This window comes from Camelina sativa, chromosome 2 (assembly GCF_000633955.1).
Source record: "Camelina sativa cultivar DH55 chromosome 2, Cs, whole genome shotgun sequence".
In the NCBI taxonomy this organism is placed as follows: Eukaryota; Viridiplantae; Streptophyta; class Magnoliopsida; order Brassicales; family Brassicaceae; genus Camelina; species Camelina sativa.
Window position 1 is genome coordinate 27,073,003 of NC_025686.1, and position 19,394 is coordinate 27,092,396.

The 19,394-nt window shown below is 35.0% G+C and overlaps 4 protein-coding genes across 5 annotated transcripts; 2 read left to right on the forward strand and 2 right to left on the reverse strand.

Annotated features, from left to right (window-relative positions):
• On the reverse strand, positions 38-4,341 carry LOC104741698 (uncharacterized protein At5g08430-like). The gene is made up of 9 exons (XM_010462607.2): positions 4,129-4,341; positions 3,545-3,624; positions 2,818-3,008; positions 1,679-2,558; positions 1,345-1,448; positions 1,058-1,117; positions 799-849; positions 625-695; positions 38-497 (listed from the first exon to the last, which is right to left on the reverse strand). The coding sequence occupies exons 1-9, from the start codon at positions 4,248-4,250 to the stop codon at positions 320-322; spliced, it is 1,737 nt and encodes a 578-aa protein (XP_010460909.1). The 5' UTR covers positions 4,251-4,341; the 3' UTR covers positions 38-319.
• Positions 8,298-11,923, forward strand: LOC104741709 (probable LRR receptor-like serine/threonine-protein kinase At5g63710). 2 transcript variants are annotated; one of them, XM_019238428.1, is made up of 11 exons: positions 8,298-8,480; positions 9,059-9,214; positions 9,301-9,430; positions 9,518-9,589; positions 9,667-9,825; positions 9,922-9,987; positions 10,080-10,150; positions 10,226-10,369; positions 10,466-10,807; positions 10,898-11,292; positions 11,375-11,923. In XM_019238428.1, exons 1-11 carry the CDS (start codon positions 8,468-8,470, stop codon positions 11,693-11,695), a joined length of 1,869 nt encoding a protein of 622 aa, XP_019093973.1. In that variant the 5' UTR covers positions 8,298-8,467; the 3' UTR covers positions 11,696-11,923. The 2 variants fall into 2 exon arrangements, with proteins under 2 accessions (XP_019093973.1, XP_010460916.1); XM_010462614.2 differs by having other exon boundaries at positions 8,300-8,480; positions 9,682-9,825.
• On the forward strand, positions 15,757-17,514 carry LOC104741719. The gene is made up of 3 exons (XM_010462626.1): positions 15,757-15,930; positions 16,022-16,099; positions 16,195-17,514. The coding sequence occupies exons 1-3, from the start codon at positions 15,829-15,831 to the stop codon at positions 17,491-17,493; spliced, it is 1,479 nt and encodes a 492-aa protein (XP_010460928.1). The 5' UTR covers positions 15,757-15,828; the 3' UTR covers positions 17,494-17,514.
• Positions 17,348-19,228, reverse strand: LOC104741726 (probable E3 ubiquitin-protein ligase ARI14). The gene is made up of 2 exons (XM_019232453.1): positions 18,351-19,228; positions 17,348-18,241 (listed from the first exon to the last, which is right to left on the reverse strand). Exons 1-2 carry the CDS (start codon positions 19,226-19,228, stop codon positions 17,575-17,577), a joined length of 1,545 nt encoding a protein of 514 aa, XP_019087998.1. The 3' UTR covers positions 17,348-17,574.

The window sequence follows — 19,394 nt, forward strand, 5'->3', positions numbered from 1 at the left end:
TTTCCCAACAAGGCAACTCTTAAAAGAGCAGAACATATCACTAGGCATATACTACATTACATGAACATGAAACATCCCATGTCACTTTGATGCTACAACATACATGACCATCATACAAAAACATAGTTAGCTTCCTGTTTCTGTCTGCAAAAGCTACCAAGTTCCAGAAAGAGCTACATCAAACATATTAGCCGAGTTTCTTAAGTTTTCTAATGGAAGAGAAGAGAAAACTTCCATTCAACCGATAAAGAACAAAAAGATCTACAACAGTCAGCATTGATCTTTCTTCCTTGTAAAGATGCTCTGAATAATCCTTTGGTTAGTCGATAGCTATCACCACCGCCTCATGAGTCATACTGATATCCCCTTGTTTGCTGCTATCTGGTTCTTGTTTTATCTCGATGTAGTCTTCAATGATCTTCGGAGTTTCTCTTAATAATCTCTCCTGCTCTGAAGGTTTTTCGAGAACTTCTCTCTGCTCTAGATACTCCTCTAATGTAGAATCAGTCCAACAAAAGGGAAAAGAGTTAAGGTGTTTCAAAATGTTGTCATCATGTCAAATTATATGAAACTGTGTTAAAAAAAGATAACTGTTTCTCTTTATTGAATCTTAAAATAGGATATTCTCTTCTCCATCCTTTCTCATTGGCAGAGTTGATGCGTCTCTGCAGAATGTTAAGCTGCCTTGCAATCCACTGATTTTTCCAAAGATATTTACACAAGAACGTGTCAGATGCAGCACCAAAACACAGAGTCTGTAACATTTGTTAACTGTCGTATATAACTAGAGATACTCACATGTTTTGTTATATCATCATGGAGAGCCTTAGCCTTCTGCTCCATCTCCACCTGTCATATATATAAAAAATGTTGGTGAGTTTTTAGCTCCTGAAAGACAGGAACGTGATTTGGGTTTTGAGGATGCAAATGCCAACGATTTAACTACCTCTCTGTCTTACCAGAGGATTCAACAATGTTAATGAAGATAATATTTTATAAACAGAGAAATAAATCTTGTGATATACAGACAAAAATTTAGATTCCTTTAAGAACTTACAACAGTTGGCTGTCTCAAAAGGCCATCCATCACTTTTTGCTTCAAATCTTTAATCTCTTCCTGAAAAAGGAAAGTGGAGAAGTATAATTTTTAGCTCTTAGGAAGCTTTTGAAAGCCAAATAAAATATTATAATAAGAAGTCATCTAGGAGGAGTACTATAAAGATACTTTCTCAGTACTTGCAGCAGATTTGTCAAGAAAAAAGATTCCCAATATGCGAAAGAGAGCAAAATCAAACTGAAGGAAATATAATGGTGATATATGAATTAAGTTCAGACATGATTCACCTGGCTTATGTCAGAATCATCCAACTTGGAAATGCGAACGCCACTTGCCATACCAGCAACATGAAGAAGCACATCCTTACTCTGGTCATCAACAGTCTTAATGCCTACAGAAACGGAAAATAATATCAGGTGTGACAGAGATTGTGGTGTAGTGATCATGAAATGGATGAGAGAACTTTCATAGAATTTGACAGTATAAAAATGTCTCATAAGCTGCCATCTAACAAATGGGAGAGAAAAAACAGTCAGAATTATCTAAAAGTCTAGAAGATAGAAAGACAAAACAGCAAAGCCTACAACAGAAAGCAGATACTAATAAGCGTGAATTGGTTACCTGTAACCTGCAAGATCTGGTACGCTATAAAGTCCCTAGGGTCATTCTTCACTTTCACAAAGCTTCCCACCACTTTATCCCCAAAGCTCTCATTCTGCTTCAATAACTCTACGACTAAGCTCTTACGTAGATAAACAAGCTTTATATTATCTACATTGATCGTTGCGAAACCAGTTGCCCGCATTTCAGGTTCCACTTCCTTTTCATAAGTTTCCTCATCGTACCTTTCAGTTTTTTGCTTCTTGCACGGCAATAAAACCTTTTCATTCTTTTCACTGAAGCCATGTTCCAAAGGTAGGAAATCCTCAACCTGATCTTCAAGGTTTTCTATGAAGTGAGTCTTTAAAAGTGTATAAATCCTCTTCTGATTTACAGACTTTTTCCTGAAGATAGAGTACAGCTTCTCATCACAATGAACTTTCTTCTTCTTCTCGCGGTCAAGCAGGTTTTTCTCACGAATGTACCTGCGGATAACTGACTCCACACTATGTTGTGACATGGCGTCTCTGGTGTCTTCCCCTATGGACGTTAGGAAATCAATCAGGGGCTTTGAACCCCATCCGATATACTCCATTTTCTTTTTATTGCCCACTGTTTTATAATTCCCTGCATCCTCGACCGCATGGTCAGATAGTGAAAAATTGGGATCATCTTTGTGCTTCAGCTTGACGCCTTTCTTTCTTGACTTTGAAGTCTGGACATCACCAAGTGAAAATTGGGGATCCTCTTTGTACTTTGACTTGACGCCTTTCTTTCGTGGCTTTGAAGCACAGACATCGCGGACATCGTCATAGGTTATATCTTCTTTCGTTTTTGTTATTTCCCAATACTCAAGAAACAGACACTCAATTGTTTCCGGATCTTTCAAGTTAAGCTTATCCTGCCAAGCAGCAAAGGAATGTTCAGCACAGAAAATAACAAACAAAACTCCCTAAATCTCCTGGTGCATTATAATAAAAAGAAAGCAAGCAATGATTTATAGACAAGCTTTAGAGATGGACATATATAAGTAGTTAATATCCGTGTATAATTTTTTTTTATTCGAGAAAAACTGTAAAAGTAATACTACTATCCAAAATTGGGTAAAAAGGAAATAATAAGACATTATATTGATACGGTTATGGCCGTTTGAAACATACCCCAGCAGCAGGAGCATATGCTTGAACTTCCTCCAAAATTTCGACTAACTCCTTGCATTCATTGCATAACCCTTTATTCTCTTTAAGTTGAATGAACTCAGCATGAGTAACACAGTCTTCACATACAGCATGTGGGCAACAAAGACACCATAGCTTTGGTGTCTTCCTACACAAGTAGCAACTGTGCCACTCTGAAAATTAAAAGTTTACAATTTAACATTAGTCCCTCCAGAAAGCAAGCATGACAATTACAGTAGCCTTCTGACTGCAAATATGAAAGTTCAAACGTATGTTCCCCAACTGTGTTCGGAAATTCTAACAGACACAAGGGCCTAGGCAAGTTAGTACATTAGTTTTCGAATATATAGACTGGATAGTGTACGCTAAGTGATAGGACTATTGATCTAAACCTTGAAATTTGAGTTACAAGTGGTTTCAGAGCCTTAAGAAACAATGTACCTACAGATACAGGGGAAAATCTTACACAATGATTAAAAAAAAAGAAGCACAAACTCTATTCTTGTTAGATGCTAATGGTTATCTACAAAACAACCGGAAACAGAAATCAAGGAATCCAGAAACCAATTTCTCTCGTTTCCAGACATAAAGACATTCAAGTAGTTAAGAAGAGACCACTGACAGAAGCTAAGTCACAATCCAAAGAAAGCATGTATGCTACTCCAAAATGATAATAATTAGTATATAAAGGGGGAACATAAGCACTTACTACAGATGAACGAGTCTCCAATCTTGCTTGCTGGGCTATCCTTTCCAATGCAACTTTCATGATAAACTTTTGGACAGTCCCTGAAATAAGCAAGCACAAATGAGGTGCACCAATAGATGCATACATATAAATATCACAAGACTCACAAAACATTCATCTTGACGATCTTTTTTCATAACAAGATTGTTAATTTTCATGCAAAATCTTACAATAGCAAACTGAATAAGACAATTTGGTAAACTAATTAAGCTCCTAATCAGTAAACCTAGAGAAAAAGGAAACACCTTTGCACATTTAATTACAGAACGGTACACAATTGTCTCTCTACTTGAGTGCATTCACATGAAAGAATCAACAGAAAAATAAAAAAGAAACCAAAATTGAATGAAAAAGAAGAACTTTACTAGTGAAAGAACACAACACAAACAAACACCCTTCACCACCAGAAAACATAAAAACAAGAAACATGCAAAGAAGAAACAAAAATCCTCAAACCAAAATCAGCATTATGGTATCCTTCATCAGAGTTTAAGTAAGTGGTAGCTAAATCCGGTAATGAGAAAGAGAGGGGAAGAGAGACTCACTTGAAGTCACAGAGCATAAGGCTTCCTCCGTCTTTGCAGACGAAGCACCAGTCCTCGCCCTCCTTGTCTTCCTCGTCGTCCTCCTCTTCCACAATCTCCACTACATCCATATCTTTCGCCATCGCTCTCTCTCTCTCTCTCAGTCACTCTCTTTCTCGATTCACTCTACTTGTGAGGTGACGGAGTCGTCTTAATCTTGTCAGCCCTTTTTACTCGAAACCCAAAGCAATTTCCATTCTTCTTTTCCTTAATTAAAAACAAAAAACAAAATTAGTGAAAGACCTTTTAACCCTTTATAATTTGAGTTATTTACTGACCCAACCACTCTTTAACCCGGTTCTTGGCTAGAAAGAACAAGTTCATCATTAAAATTAATTTACTTCTAGCCAAAAAAAAAAAAATTAATTTACTAAACTATATAAGATTTTTATGAACAAATTACTGAAAATTTAACGTGAGATCTCTATTAGTAAGATAGACTAGGTAAATAGCCGCGCTACGCCGCGGGATAGATTTCTAAGCTTATTTTGTTTGATGTAATGTAAGTATGAGTAGTTAAATTTTTAAATGTTTTTAGAATTTAGTATTTTGTATTTGCTCATTTTTATAATTTTACTTATACTCATATTTTTAGATTGTAAAATTCATTCATATATTTCTCATTCCAAAACCCTTTTTTAGAGATTTCAATATCTACATGACAAAACAATTGTCCAACCAGTTCATTACTTATAAGAAATTTAAGTCTTTGATATAATAACAATAAGTTGTCTACATAATTTATTAATAAATTATTTTCTAACAAAAAATTATATATAGAGCAAGCTATACCAGAAAATAAGCATTGGCTGTGAAATAGCACTATATATATATATATATATATATATATCAAGAAATAGCACTATATATATATATCAAGTTAAACAGACTTTGAAAAAATGTTGATAAGTTAGTTTCTGACAAACTTATATACCAAATTTTCAAATATAAACCTTGGCTAGGATGCAGCAAAGTTTATTAATTTCATTCTTATATTTTGAAGCTTTGTTAATCCAAACAAAACCTTTTAACTACCACAATCAAACACAAATAAATCATAAACAGACTTTCACCTTCATATAAAAATTTAAAATGACGAAACTGTATATACATGGAATCATTTTGACTCAACGCTATTTTCTAAATGAAAAAGAGAACAAAAATTTACCTTCTTAATGAAGTACTCAACGTTAAGTGTTCCACTCAGGTAATCAGGTTTATGCTCCTCCGTTCTCCACCGCAAGTAATATTCACACCTTCATCATCCTTCTCTTATGCATACAGAGACTTTGACTTAACAGAAATCCCATTTTTTTCTTCCAAAACTATTCCTCTCAACTCCCAAAAATATAACTACCGTGTAAAACCAAGAAGGCATCAATTGTGAGTTGTCTTTAGAAACCAAATCCATCTAAATTACGGTAGTTGTCTATTATAATTTCAATTTATAATATAGTGCAATTTACTTTACTTTTCTTTTGTTAGAATATAAAATATATTAGGGGAAAACCTTGTTTACATCTACGATATCCTTGTTTTTTACTCTAATTTGACAAACTAATGAAAACAAAAATAAGTACAGAAGACCTAAGCAAGAAGAAAACACAGTACAACTTCCTAAGGACGTGAGTTGAACCAGAGACTTAACCCATCCTCCATGAACGGTTATTCTGGTTTCATGAGAGAAGAAATTCGATTTTGAACTGTCTGATCTTACCATAGTGAGTTGTGACTTGAAGGACATACCAAAGAATGAATTGCAGTGAACTTGCAAATATGAATCAATAAGGATAGGAAGGACACTGAAATCTTGAAGAAATTCTTTTGAAGAATTAATTCATGTGTGAGATTCTGCCATGTTTGCTCTACCAAACTATTGTAAAGTAAATAATCTAACGAATCTATTCGAGTCATCAACTAAATATAATTCAGAAAAAAACATTTTTAATTTGGCCAAAGAAAATAGTATTTAAACACAAAATCAATAATTAAGAGTATCAAACGACACATTAAGCAAAGCTAATATTGTTAATCCTAATCCATTTGAAAGCACCAAACACAACAGGGAATGGTATACACGAGTGACACTTCTCTCTACCATTAGAATATACATCATTAAGTTTACTTTGCTTACCTTCTCGTCACCAAACGACCAAGAAGCAGGTCGTCCAGCCAGTTCATGGAAAATAATATATAAATACGATCAAACAGCAGAGTTGGAACTACAAAACACGCAAAAAATATATAAATATAAAAAACAAACAAAAGGTAGTCAAATCTCATGATTATGTTTTTATATAAGAAGAATTCACGTTACAAACCTTAATACACAGAATAAATTCATATTTTATTATATGGAGGACAAGCATCAGATATTTACATAGAGATTAAACTTGCATGGATTGAAGTAAAGACAACCCAGCCACACTTGTTTTCTCTTAAAAAAGCAGGATACACTCTCAATCGTAGCTCAATACGCTAGGAACTATTCCGTCGAAATCAATGTTCCGCTTAATATATAATCCTAAATTTCAAAGTCATAAACAATACAAAATAAAGGATTTGTTCATGAAAATATATGTCATTGGAAGAGACATAGAACCAGCTAAAATCTAATCGATCATTTGTCACTGTTTTCTGTTGGGTTTTAATTTTCTTGGAATTGTGATTATTGACATGTTGGCAAATTAAAGATGAGGTGTATTAATTGTTATAATTTGATTGGTTATACAATTTAACTGATGTGTCAATTCCTCCTTCAACTAAAAAGCTGATGTGTCAACAAATGAGAGAAACTCTTTCTTCTTTTATTGTATTGATAAATGAATCAATCTAGTATGCTGGTTTTTAAATGTTATAACATATATCTATTTTCTGGATTAAAAAAATTGAAATTATACCGGAATTTGTGATTTGTGAATGTTGATAAAATTTCACTTTAGAAAAATATACGTTTCCAGATTGCGATATGATGATCAGATCTTTTTTTACACATCGAACAAACAAAAGTCCAATGTGGTGAAGAATCGTATGAGTAGAGCATATAAAGAACATGTCCAAATTCCAGCATATTTTTTCATAGTGATGATATCATTATTCCGTTTTTTTAATATTCTTAGTCTGCTTCTTCCTCACACTATGTTATTTTTTTGCTCACCTAACTTTCTTTGAAATATCTACATTAGTTTTTTACAAGTTTGTTTTACGAATAACAAGATCTAAACATATTTGTGAAGATAGAGCAAAAAAAAGCTTTCTATAAGATCAATCACGTACCTTTTTTTTTTTTGTCATCATTGAATCACGTACCTTTTATATGTCAAAAATGTAAACTTCTCAACGTTTGAAATTATCATTTACTCAAGTAAATGGGTAGTTACGATATAGCTATAACTAAGTGTTGTTTCAGTCTTAACCGTCCCAAATTCAAGTGATCCACTACTATACTACTACTGCACATGCAGATGCACGATTGTGTTTTAGCTATAGCTACTTATATAGTATAAAAAAGACTTTAGATATCTATACCCTAAATTCTAAAGAAGAAAACGTTTTAGGAATTTCTACTTCTATCAAGATATTGTTCAAATAAATTTGAGTATGTATATATAAATATATTTTTTTTGTTTTCTTTCGATGAAAGGAATATATACAAAAACGCACTTTTGCATTGCTATCATCCAGAGAATGGTTGGAATAATAATCCTGAACAAGTGGAACCTTCTTACACATGCTTCTGTCTCTTCCTAAAGCATAAGCCATTTTCCCAAACATAATCAAGTACACTTAATTAAGTCATTGGCTTCTTTTCATTAACTGATTCATTCAAATCATTCTTTTATTATTTTCTGTTTATTTTAGGTTCATCTATATCCTTTTTTTTTTGTTAAAATTTATATCCTTTTTGCCCCAATCACATCCCCAAGTCCCACACTTGCAAAAGAGATCACCCAAAATAAAGAAGAAGCAAAAGAAGAACAAAAAAAACATCTCCATTAAGAAATCAAAGATGTTTCAACTTAGTGGGATTCTCTTTCCCTCAAAGCAGCATTTTTATTTCTTCTTCTTCTTCTTCTTCTTCTTTTACATCACAGAGATAAAAAAAAAAACAATATATAATGAAAAATACCTTTTGTGGGTCCATTAAAGGCACTAACTTGTAAAAGAGTCATCTTTCTTTAAGATGATTTTTACATTATTGTTTGCTTTTATTGGCTTCATTATTATACAAATCCTCCATTTCTCTCTTCAACCCATGTTTTTGTTCTCTTTGTGTGTTTAGAGTGTTTCCAGCTTCTCTATGGCTCATTCAGGTACTACTTAAAAAGCTTTGTTTTTGCTTGCACTTTAATATCTGATTTTCTCCACTATATATATAAATCACGTTTGTTTTTATGTAGTATATTAAACTTTTATTGCTTCTTTTAGTTTCTTCAAGCTACAAATATTTTGGTATATATTTGGATGAAACACAGAGAGGTTTTTGAGAGGGTATCTAATCATCAAAAGCAAATAGTCAAAGACACGATTATAAAACTTGTTGCTCCTTGTTGCTTATAAGCTTTCATTTCTTTATGTTCTTTGGTTCGAATGAGCTTTGATAAAGAAGTTATGGATTGATCTCCCAATGTTTCACATAAAAAACAATCAAAGCTGTTAAGTTTGAAGACATAATAATTAGACCCACGATTCTGTCTTTTCTTTTATTTGCTTACTTATGTTTAGTTAACATAGTTTGATCACAAGGGTTATGTGTTTCTTGTTAAATAAGTTAACTTTTTTTTTAATTATTAAGTTTGATCCAATTTAGACTATAGATTCTACAACAGAAAAGAAGTGAGTTTGATTGATTTAGTATGTGACGATTCTTATAATATCTTATAAACTGCAGGGAACAGTGAAAGGTTTCTTGATCCTCTAAGAACTCGAAGAGGATTCATTCAAAAAGGTTGCTTTAGATGGAACAATCAGAAATTGATCTTACAATGCTTCCTAGCCTTAGCTTTTGTGGGAGTCACTTATTCAACAACTCAACCAGACATCGAAGGTATACTTATATATCAGCCTTTTGTTTTATAAATCAAATGATCTTTATGGTATTGACTGGTAATTACTTCTTGTTTCATTTGCTAGGAGGAGCTTTGTTGCAGCTCAGAGATTCACTTAATGATTCGAGCAACCGTCTAAAATGGACACGCGATTTTGTGAGCCCTTGCTATAGTTGGTCTTATGTCACATGCAGAGGCCAGAGTGTTGTGGCTCTGTAAGTAGTACTCTTAAGATCACTTCTCAACTTTTTGTTACCAAGATTTTGCATTATGTTGAAAACTTCTTTTGTATCAATCTGTAGAAATCTTGCCTCAAACGGATTCACAGGAACACTCTCTCCAGCTATTAGAAAACTGAAGTTCTTGGTTACTTTGTAAGAGATCACAAACCATTTCCTATACAAGATTCTATTTTAGGTTCCATTAACCATAATATCGTTCTTGATGCCAGTTTATATGTATGCAGAGAGCTACAGAACAATAGTTTATATGGTGCTTTACCAGATGATCTTGGGAAAATGGTTAATCTACAGACTTTAAACCTATCTATGAACAGTTTCAGCGGCTCGATACCCGCAAGCTGGAGTCAGCTCTCGAATTTAAAGCACTTGTAAGTCCATACAAAACTCTCTCTATGAACCATCTTTGACATGTGACTCTTTTGAGATCTTTTGGCTAACATCAAACAATGTAATTTGATTCACAGGGATCTCTCATCCAATAATTTAACAGGAAGCATCCCAACACAGTTCTTCTCAATCCCAACATTCGAGTATAAAATCTACTTTTTTCACCTGAATCTAGTTTTAGTTTAGTCACAGTGACTTCTCAATACTAAAACTACCTTTGTGATTTTTTCTTCAGTTTTTCAGGAACTAATCTCATATGTGGTAAAAGCTTGAATCAGCCTTGTTCTTCGAGTTCTCGTCTTCCAGGTTCTTGATTCTGTCTTCTTCATCCAACTCACATACAAACAGAACAGGCATAACTCTTAGTATCTTTATGTGCAGTCACATCCTCCAAGAAGAAGCTAAGAGACATCACTTTAACTGCAAGTTGTGTTGCTTCTATAATCTTGTTTCTTGGAGCTATTGTTATGTACCATCATCATCGCCTCCGTAGAACCAAATACGACATCTTTTTCGACGTAGCTGGTAAATAATTAAAACTACATATACTTATATAGTCAAACATCTCATTAGATCATTACGAACTCTTAATCCAAAATCCTTTTCCTTTGAACAATGCAGGTGAAGATGACAGGAAGATTTCCTTTGGACAGCTTAGAAGATTCTCTTTACGTGAAATACAGCTCGCAACAGATAGTTTCAACGAGAGCAATTTGATAGGACAAGGAGGATTTGGTAAAGTATACAGAGGTTTGCTTCCAGACAAAACAAAAGTTGCAGTGAAACGCCTTGCGGATTACTTCAGTCCTGGTGGAGAAGCTGCTTTCCAAAGAGAGATTCAGCTCATAAGTGTTGCGGTTCATAAGAATCTCTTACGCCTTATTGGCTTCTGCACAACTTCCTCTGAGAGAATCCTTGTTTATCCATACATGGAAAATCTTAGTGTTGCATATCGACTAAGAGGTATTATATTTTTCATACTTAGTTTCTCTATAACTCCTCAACCAAATAACAGAATTGTGTAATGTGTTTTGTGCATGTGACATTGTATAGATTTAAAAGCGGGAGAAGAAGGGTTAGATTGGCCAACAAGGAAGCGTGTAGCTTTTGGTTCAGCTCACGGTTTAGAGTATCTACACGAACATTGTAACCCTAAGATCATACACCGTGATCTCAAGGCTGCAAACATACTTTTAGACAACAATTTCGAGCCTGTTCTTGGGGACTTCGGTTTAGCTAAGCTTGTGGACACATCACTGACTCATGTCACAACTCAAGTCCGTGGCACAATGGGTCACATCGCACCAGAGTATCTCTGCACAGGAAAATCATCTGAGAAAACTGATGTTTTTGGTTACGGTATAACACTTCTTGAGCTCGTTACTGGTCAGCGAGCAATCGATTTCTCACGCTTGGAAGAAGAGGAAAATATTCTCTTGCTTGATCATGTAAGACTCTTTGACTACTCTTATAAAAAAGGTTCCTTCTGTATGAAAAGACTGAAACTATTAGCTTTTTTGTATGAAACAGATAAAGAAGTTGCTTAGAGAACAGAGACTAAGAGACATTGTCGATAGCAACTTGACTACATATGATTCAAAAGAAGTTGAAACCATAGTTCAAGTGGCTCTTCTCTGCACACAAGGGGCACCAGAAGATAGACCAGCGATGTCTGAAGTAGTGAAGATGCTTCAAGGGACTGGTGGTTTGGCTGAGAAATGGACTGAATGGGAACAACTTGAAGAAGTTAGGAACAAAGAAGCGTTATTGCTTCCGACTTTGCCTGCTACTTGGGATGAAGAAGAAACCACCGTTGATCAAGAATCTATCCGATTATCAACAGCAAGATGAAGGAGAAACAGAAAGAGAGATCTTTGAAAGCAAACTTTGCATTATAGAAGATAAAACTTAGAAAAGTATTTTAAGCTGCTAATTGTATTGAAACAGGTGGGGAAACACAACCTAATTTGTGTAATAGATCGTGTGATTATACATAGTATAACATATAGTTGTGTTTTGTATATATATATATGAATTGGATACTGTAGTAAAATAATGATGATCATTGTTGTTTCGTTATGGTGACAGTGCATTATAATTCGCTCTGTTTTTAGAGCTTACTCTGTTTTTCCAAAAATGATATTACGTCGTCGTTTCACGCAAAGTAAGTTAAAAATAGAATTGTGACCCAGTCTTCCAAATTTGGTTGATTTCTCAATTTTACCGTTGACTTTTTATTCATACATTTTTCCCCAAAATATAACATTGCTTGATATTCAAAATAGGCTATAAGTAAAAACGAACAAAAAAATAAAGTTACGTGTTTATTAGGCTAAATAATGTTTGATTATAAAATAGAGAATGGTTTTTTTTTTCCACTTTCTCATGTAATAACCTAGTGATTATATTGGAAGGGATAATAGTATTTAAATACAGTGTGACAGAACAAAAGAAAACAAATCTATCTCTGGCTTACATTTTTCCTTATGACATGGATTCAGAATTTAAGAGTTCATAACAGCAGAACTTTCATGGATTAGGACTTATTCTTGAACTCTGATGTTAAAAAAAAAAAAAAACACACACACACAAATTCAAAAAAAGAAAATATATAGAAAAGTGTTGGTGTTGTTGTACTTGTACCTTTGTGTGCGTTTAATGAAGAAGGTGGTGGTGGAGAGGCAAGAACTGGGGACCGGAGAAAACAGACGTAAGCAGTCAGTCAGTGAAAAAGAGAGCACCCTTTTTTCCTTCTAAAGTCCCTCGTAAACCGGGCTGTTTTTCTCGGTTCTTGGTGCTTGGTTTCCGCTGACACCGACATGTCCGGTTCCCAGGTGGTAACTTTGCTTTCCACCGTCCGATTCATCTATAAACCAACGTTCCAGATCTTGATTTCCTTTTTTATCTCTTTGGTTTCTTGTGACGTGTTCTTCAGTATTTTCTCCTGAGCCTCTCAGACGTTACCCTAAATAAACCCAAATGGGAGAAAATTGAAGTCAAAATTTTAAATAAGCAATCAATATAGGGAGAAAAACGTTACAAGCTATATATGTGTGTCTACCATATATGATTTGCATCATGTTGAAAATATTGCAAGCATTATATGATTAAACATGATTCAAAATAGTAGAAAGAGTAAATATATAAACTTGATTTAACACAATCTTGTTACTAATGACAACCTATATCATCGCAAAGTCAGTCATTTAATTTATACCACCACCAGTATACATGAATAGGTCAAAGAACCTTAGAAACGTAAAAGAAAACAACTACTCTGATTTATAACTAAAAAAGACAAAAAATTTAGTAAAGTTGTTGAGATGTAGCCAAAAGTAATAATAAGGTAATAATAAATCGGAACCAAGGTACTTGTCTTGCATTCAATACTATGTATGTGTATGCACATTTTTACCGTTATGTATGTGTATAAATATGCACATTGAAGTTCAGAAAATATATAATTTTTAAAAAAAAAATCCTATAGCTATATAGCATGTAACCTTTGATTCTATCTAGAGAAATTATAACAAAATTGGTCAAAACTACTATTACTTTGTAATATGGTAAGAACGAATTACTACATGCTCTAAAGATTGATATAGATATATTACAACATGTGCAGGTATGGTTTCGGAGACTTGACAGAGATTTTAAAGAAGAGGAAGATTGCTGTTGGCCTCGGAAATGACTGATATTAAATATACACAAGAAACAATTAAAGACAATTTTTTTGAAAAAAGGAGATTGAATTAAGTCATGGAAATGGTTTGAACTTTGGATGTACTAACTCGGAGTATGTCGGATTTTACCACTCTGGATTACACTGTAAATTTCTATTTTAGGTAACCCTACACAAACCAAATAAAGACAATAACCAAAATTAACCTAAAACTGTTAAACCAAAATTACTAAATCAATGTAAGAAAATGCAAAAGATAAATCTAGGGCTTAGATCTTTTGTCCTCTCTATAAATAGAAGAAACCACTTCTTTTCTCTGTCACATGCTTCTTTCTTCTTCTTCTTCTTAGATAAAGTTGCTCAGTCTTTTCTTCTTCAGCTTCTTCTTATTGTTAAGCGATTTAGGGTTTAGAGGAATGTTGTTTGGCTCGAGGTCATGGAGAGTCATTCTTTAACGAAACACCAAAACTCTAAATGATTCTCGGACCAGGCTTCATTCCCCTCAACCTATTTTATCGCATTTTGTCTCAAAGTCTTTTCCCATGTTTCAGAAGCTTTTATTGATGACCATGTAACAGAGTTTATATAGCTAGAATTATGTACATTAGAATATATATATATGCACTATTGATTTCCTCTTCACTGTTTCCTTTTTTTTGTTTACTTTGAAGAGTTTCCAACCTTTTTTTTTTTGTTTGTACGCAGATTTTGTGTAGCCGTTCTTTATACTGGAAAACAAAAACAAAAGAAATCTGGATCTATGCATGCAAATCTTGTTTTTACACACTTCCAGTCCCAGAGATGTTTTATTTTACTTCTGATATGTATTAATTTTGGAAACAACAATCTGTTAAGGCATCTTGGAGTTGGGAGGATATATAAGTAAGATTGAGGGAGTACTATGTACCTGTGGATTCACGAATTGTTCGCTTTTCACATCTTTGAGTTTCGGTTTATGATTTTATTTTCCAACATTTTTATCAGTACAGCCATTGACCTATATATTATCTATATAATTGAGGTGAAAAAGGAAGAGAAAAACAAGGGTTAAACCAATTGAGCAAGAGAAACCTTTGCACGTGAATGATATGGAAAGGATGGTTTTCCTCAAATATTTAATAAAAGTCTCGTCAAGTTGAAATGCTATTACACACGTAACTGGAAACCAATCATTTTGGGGTGTTACATACTATACAACATATCAATTTGAAAGACAAAAAGAAAAAGAAAAAAAGAGTTTAAATTCATAGATTGTGATTGATTGTTATTTTTCATGAAAAGATCATGTAAGAAAGAGAGGGCGAGATTGGACGTGATTTGCGAGGGTATATGAAATAGTGCTATTTTCTTCATCAGGATGTGTTAAATAGTTTTACATAGACTCGAGCAGTAAATTAGAGTTTCAAAAAGTTGGTAAGCTATTCTGTATGAGCAAAACTTAACTTAAATTGTAAGATTAGTCAAAGTATATATTTGACTTATTTTTCCCATGATGACTGTTGGTTTTTTTTTTTAGGTCAAAGGTTTTTTTGATCCACGAAGACTTGTAATTTTTGTTTTTAACATCCCATGAAGACTTAATTAAAAGAACAATCAGTTAGAAGATACTAATAAGAATGGAAATCTTTTTTTTTCGAAGCAAACTCTTTCTCTTAAATAGTCGTAGCCGAATCAGACAGAAATTGTAATGCGAAGCAGAGCCTACAACAAACCATTCCTTTTGTTCTTAAGATTATTTCACTTTTCAGATTAAGACTCCCTAAAGCTCCTCTGATTCTATGCAGATTGCAGGAAAAAAAAATGAGCGGCTGACGAATCAAGATATTGGGCTTGTTCGTTTGGCTGCCGCGGGTACCTGCGGCTGCGGGAGACGTAAGTATGGTTGTTCGTTTGCTTGCCGCAAGTACCTGCGTTATGACGCTGCGGCAAACGCTGCGACCTGCGTCTAATATTTTTAAAGCGGTTAAAAACATAAACGTTGCCGCTGCCGCAGCCGCCAGCGTCAACCAAACGAACAAGCCCAATATTTAGAAGAATGAATATCTAAATTTATATAAATAACCTCAACTTATTTATAAGGAAAATAAAACGTTGTTTACCTAAACGGTGTCGTTGTTGTCCGACGAACCAACGTTGCTTTTCAGACACGAAAGCAAAATATTATATGCAATCGGTTGGTTACTTATTTCGTTCGACTCCATTACTCGTATCTCTTTACTTCTTCTTCTTATTCTTCACTCTGTCTGCAAATCACTTTCTTCTTCTTTTTTCTTGTTCGTTTTTCTTCCTGAATCACATTTTGATGGAGCCCGACAACGTAGAGCGTAATCTTCAATCTCTGAGAAGATTGTACAGTCTTCTCGAATCAAATGCAAGGAATGAATACGTTCCCGAGTCATATAAGGTAATTTTACTTTCTCATCAATATCTCATCTTCAACATCAGAATCATATTTCTATATCATCGAGTAAATCTAACATTATGGTTATTCACAGATAGATGAGAACACTCAGTTTCTGTTAAAGAGGTTGCTCGATTTTGCCTCCCATGAACTTTTAGTTACACAATCACAGGCAAGTAACCGTCAGTTTTTATATCGAGTAAAATTTTTACTTATGAACCAACTTTTGTATCCTTGTTTCTCAGTTTTGGTAACTTTTTGTTACAGATACTTCCAACAGAACTAATTTTGTTTCCTAGAATGGATCTTCACGGACCAAGACCGCCGAATGTGGCGCCACCTGCGATGTCGTCTCGGATCAACGGCTCTCACACTATGCCAAGTGGTAAACTATTAGAGATGAAAGGATCGTTTAAGCGAGATCCGAGAGTTAATCTGGTTCAAAGCAGTCCTAGTAAGGGTGGTGTAACAAAAGATGTCGCTAACGCAATCGAACAAATCGATATACAGCTTTCAGCTTTGAGTTTTGTTACTAGCCGTATGGGTTCTGATGATAGAACAGGTTCTTGCAAGTCCTCTGTAATTCCTCCCATTGAAGATCGGAGACAAAACTTTCAAGCTCTTACGTCTGGTGCAGTAGTAAAAAGCAATTACATGCCAAGGAGTCGGACTAGTGTGAATAGTGGTGAAGAGGTAACAGTTGGAAGCCATGATAATGATCAGTTTGTTCGGCTTACGTCAGGACCGCAGCCGTTAACGCCGCTTGTTGTGAGTTCCATTGATTTCAAGAAGCCAAGTCAAAGTAACAGAACGTCACAAAAGATGACTAGTATGAAACCAACGTTGATGGATCAAGAAACAGAAACGTTTGACGATGACTCGTATGAAACAGATGGTGAACAAACTCAGTCTGGGACAAGTTATGAGTCGGAAGACGAAGAAGTTTCAAATGATCAAGAATCAGATGGTGAAACAGGTTCAATATCTGGATCAAACTGGGAAACTCAAGCAGAGAGTGACACTGATTCTAAGTCAGAATCATTATATCCATCACAGAGTGATGAACCTGACTCTGAAGACAGCGCTTCTCCTCCGGCTAGAAACAGAGATACTTCAAAAAAGAAGATAAATGCAATGGGGATGTTGAAGAGATTAAAGAATAAGATAGGAAAAGTAATCCATCATCATCACCATCACCACCATCATCATCATCACCTCGACAAGAATAAGCCATCAGCTTCGAAGAGTACATTTCACCAAAAGCATATAGAGAAACCAGATGAGAAGAGAGGGACGACGTCAAAATCTAGAGGTCTTCTTACTACACATACGCATCATAGAGGAGGACTTACTACACATACACTAATGGATGTATGGAAGAGACACAGAAAGAACACGAAGAAACCAAAGCATGATACGCTGCAGAGTCATGCCAAGAGAACACCGTGGTTGAAAAACTTGAAGAAGCGTCACGGTGGTGGTTTGAAGATTCCCAAAAGAGGACGTGTGAAGTTTGGAAAAACACATTATTTGACCAGAAATATTCAAGACCATGATGAAAAATAGTAGCGGTTATTACATATCAAAACAGTTGTAAATCATTCAAGTTGATAGTTTCATATATCCTAAATCTTTTGTTATATCTTTTTAAGAAGCCTTGTTAAGAGAAAAATCACTTAGCTCTTCCACAAGAGAGGCAGTATCATCACAGCACATCTCACACTCCGTAGCAAGCCAAGTGTTCCCATACGTGCAACGATCACAATACCAGAAAGGACCAGCCCCGCCGTTGTAAGACATCACCTTCACATCGACCAAACCATCTTGCAAAGTTTTGATGAAATCATAAAAGTAGTTACCAATGTTGCTTGTGGCTCTAGGTATGGTATGCCTGAAGAAGCTACACTCTTTATAAGTAGTTGTAGTGAGGAAAACATCTTTTTGCTCTTGTAAAGTGTTCGAGTAGTTCTGAAGAGCGACGGTTGCATTTTCTTGAAGGTATCGTAGATACTCCTTCTTAGAGTTCTCATACTCTGTGTGGAAATAGTCATACACACAACACCATTTAAGCACTCGTCTGCATTGAACAATCAGCATCAGTCCTTGTCTTATAATCATAATGTCTTGCTCCTTCAAGTTACTTTGGTTCTTGATGTTGGATTCCTCAAAAGCTTCTAGATCAGATTTAGCTTGCTCCAGTAAATTCTGACACACGCCCCAGCGTTCCTCACATGAAACCCCCACGTCTGATTCAACACAGGATCCATACTTGTGGTCTTCCTTTGACCGCAAACACTTTGAACAGAAACTAAGCCTAATAAAAAGCAAGATAACACAAAAAAAAAAAGAGAGTAAGATGATAGAACAAAATCTAATTCTATGTAATTTGCAACAAAAATATAAATGTTTCATTAGGGTGAAACCTGCAGATACAAGTCAAGAACTGTGGCGTTATTGTAGACTCCACAGGACAAAGACAATGAGGGCAAGTCATTATCTTGGTATTGATATTGATGGAGGGAAGGCTAAAAGATTCATCTGATAGATTCTTTTTGTCCCTACACAACCAATCAGAAGCGTTGTTGCATGTCACTGGTCTGTGTGACTCAAGCTTGCATCTCCAACAAAAGATATGACCACAGAGACACACCACGTTTAAGCTATAGTCATCACCATCGTCATGATTCTCCTGGTGAAACTCAATGACGTAATTGCAATCCGTTGCAGGACACTCTTTGATCATCAAGACCTTGTTTCCTTCAATGTAAGATCTCAGAACGTACCTCTCGTACATCTCTTGATCACTTAGAGTTAGTTTCTCGATCGTGTCCGGTCCAACCGCAGATCGACAGTTTTCATCAGGACAAGAGATTGCAGTTTGGACTGTCTCCACAGAGTAAAAGTGCTTCTCAAGATACTCTGTCCAATATGTTGTGCCGAACTTGTGAGAACAAAACGGCGTGGAGATTAGATCACCATCATCGTTATTATCATCATCAGCAGCAGCATCATCATCCTCAAACTCATAAGCATCAGTCTCAAAGCTAATCTCGCTACATGAATCTAGGTTAGTATCAATTACAACTGGTTTCAGACCTGAAACCGTCAACGATTTCTCCTTGTTTTCACTCAAACGCTCTGAAACACGAAGCGAGTCCCATCGGAGAGACATGAGGAGTACGGTCGCATCGGACTTTGAAACCAAGAAGATTTCGGAGATGTCATTGATCTGTTTCTTCATCTTCTCGCTAACTTCATCTCTCGTTAGAACAGAGTAGGGTCTCTCTCGATCGTAATCCATATGTTTTCTAGAATAACAAAAATCAGAAAGACAAAATCGACAAAGATAAAACTTGTAAGGAAAAGGGTTAGAGAGGCTTACGAGTAGCTTGCGACTGAAACAACAAAATCTAATCAAAGGTGAGGAGAAGAGTTATCGTCCTTTACTGTCTCTCTAGGTTTTTTTT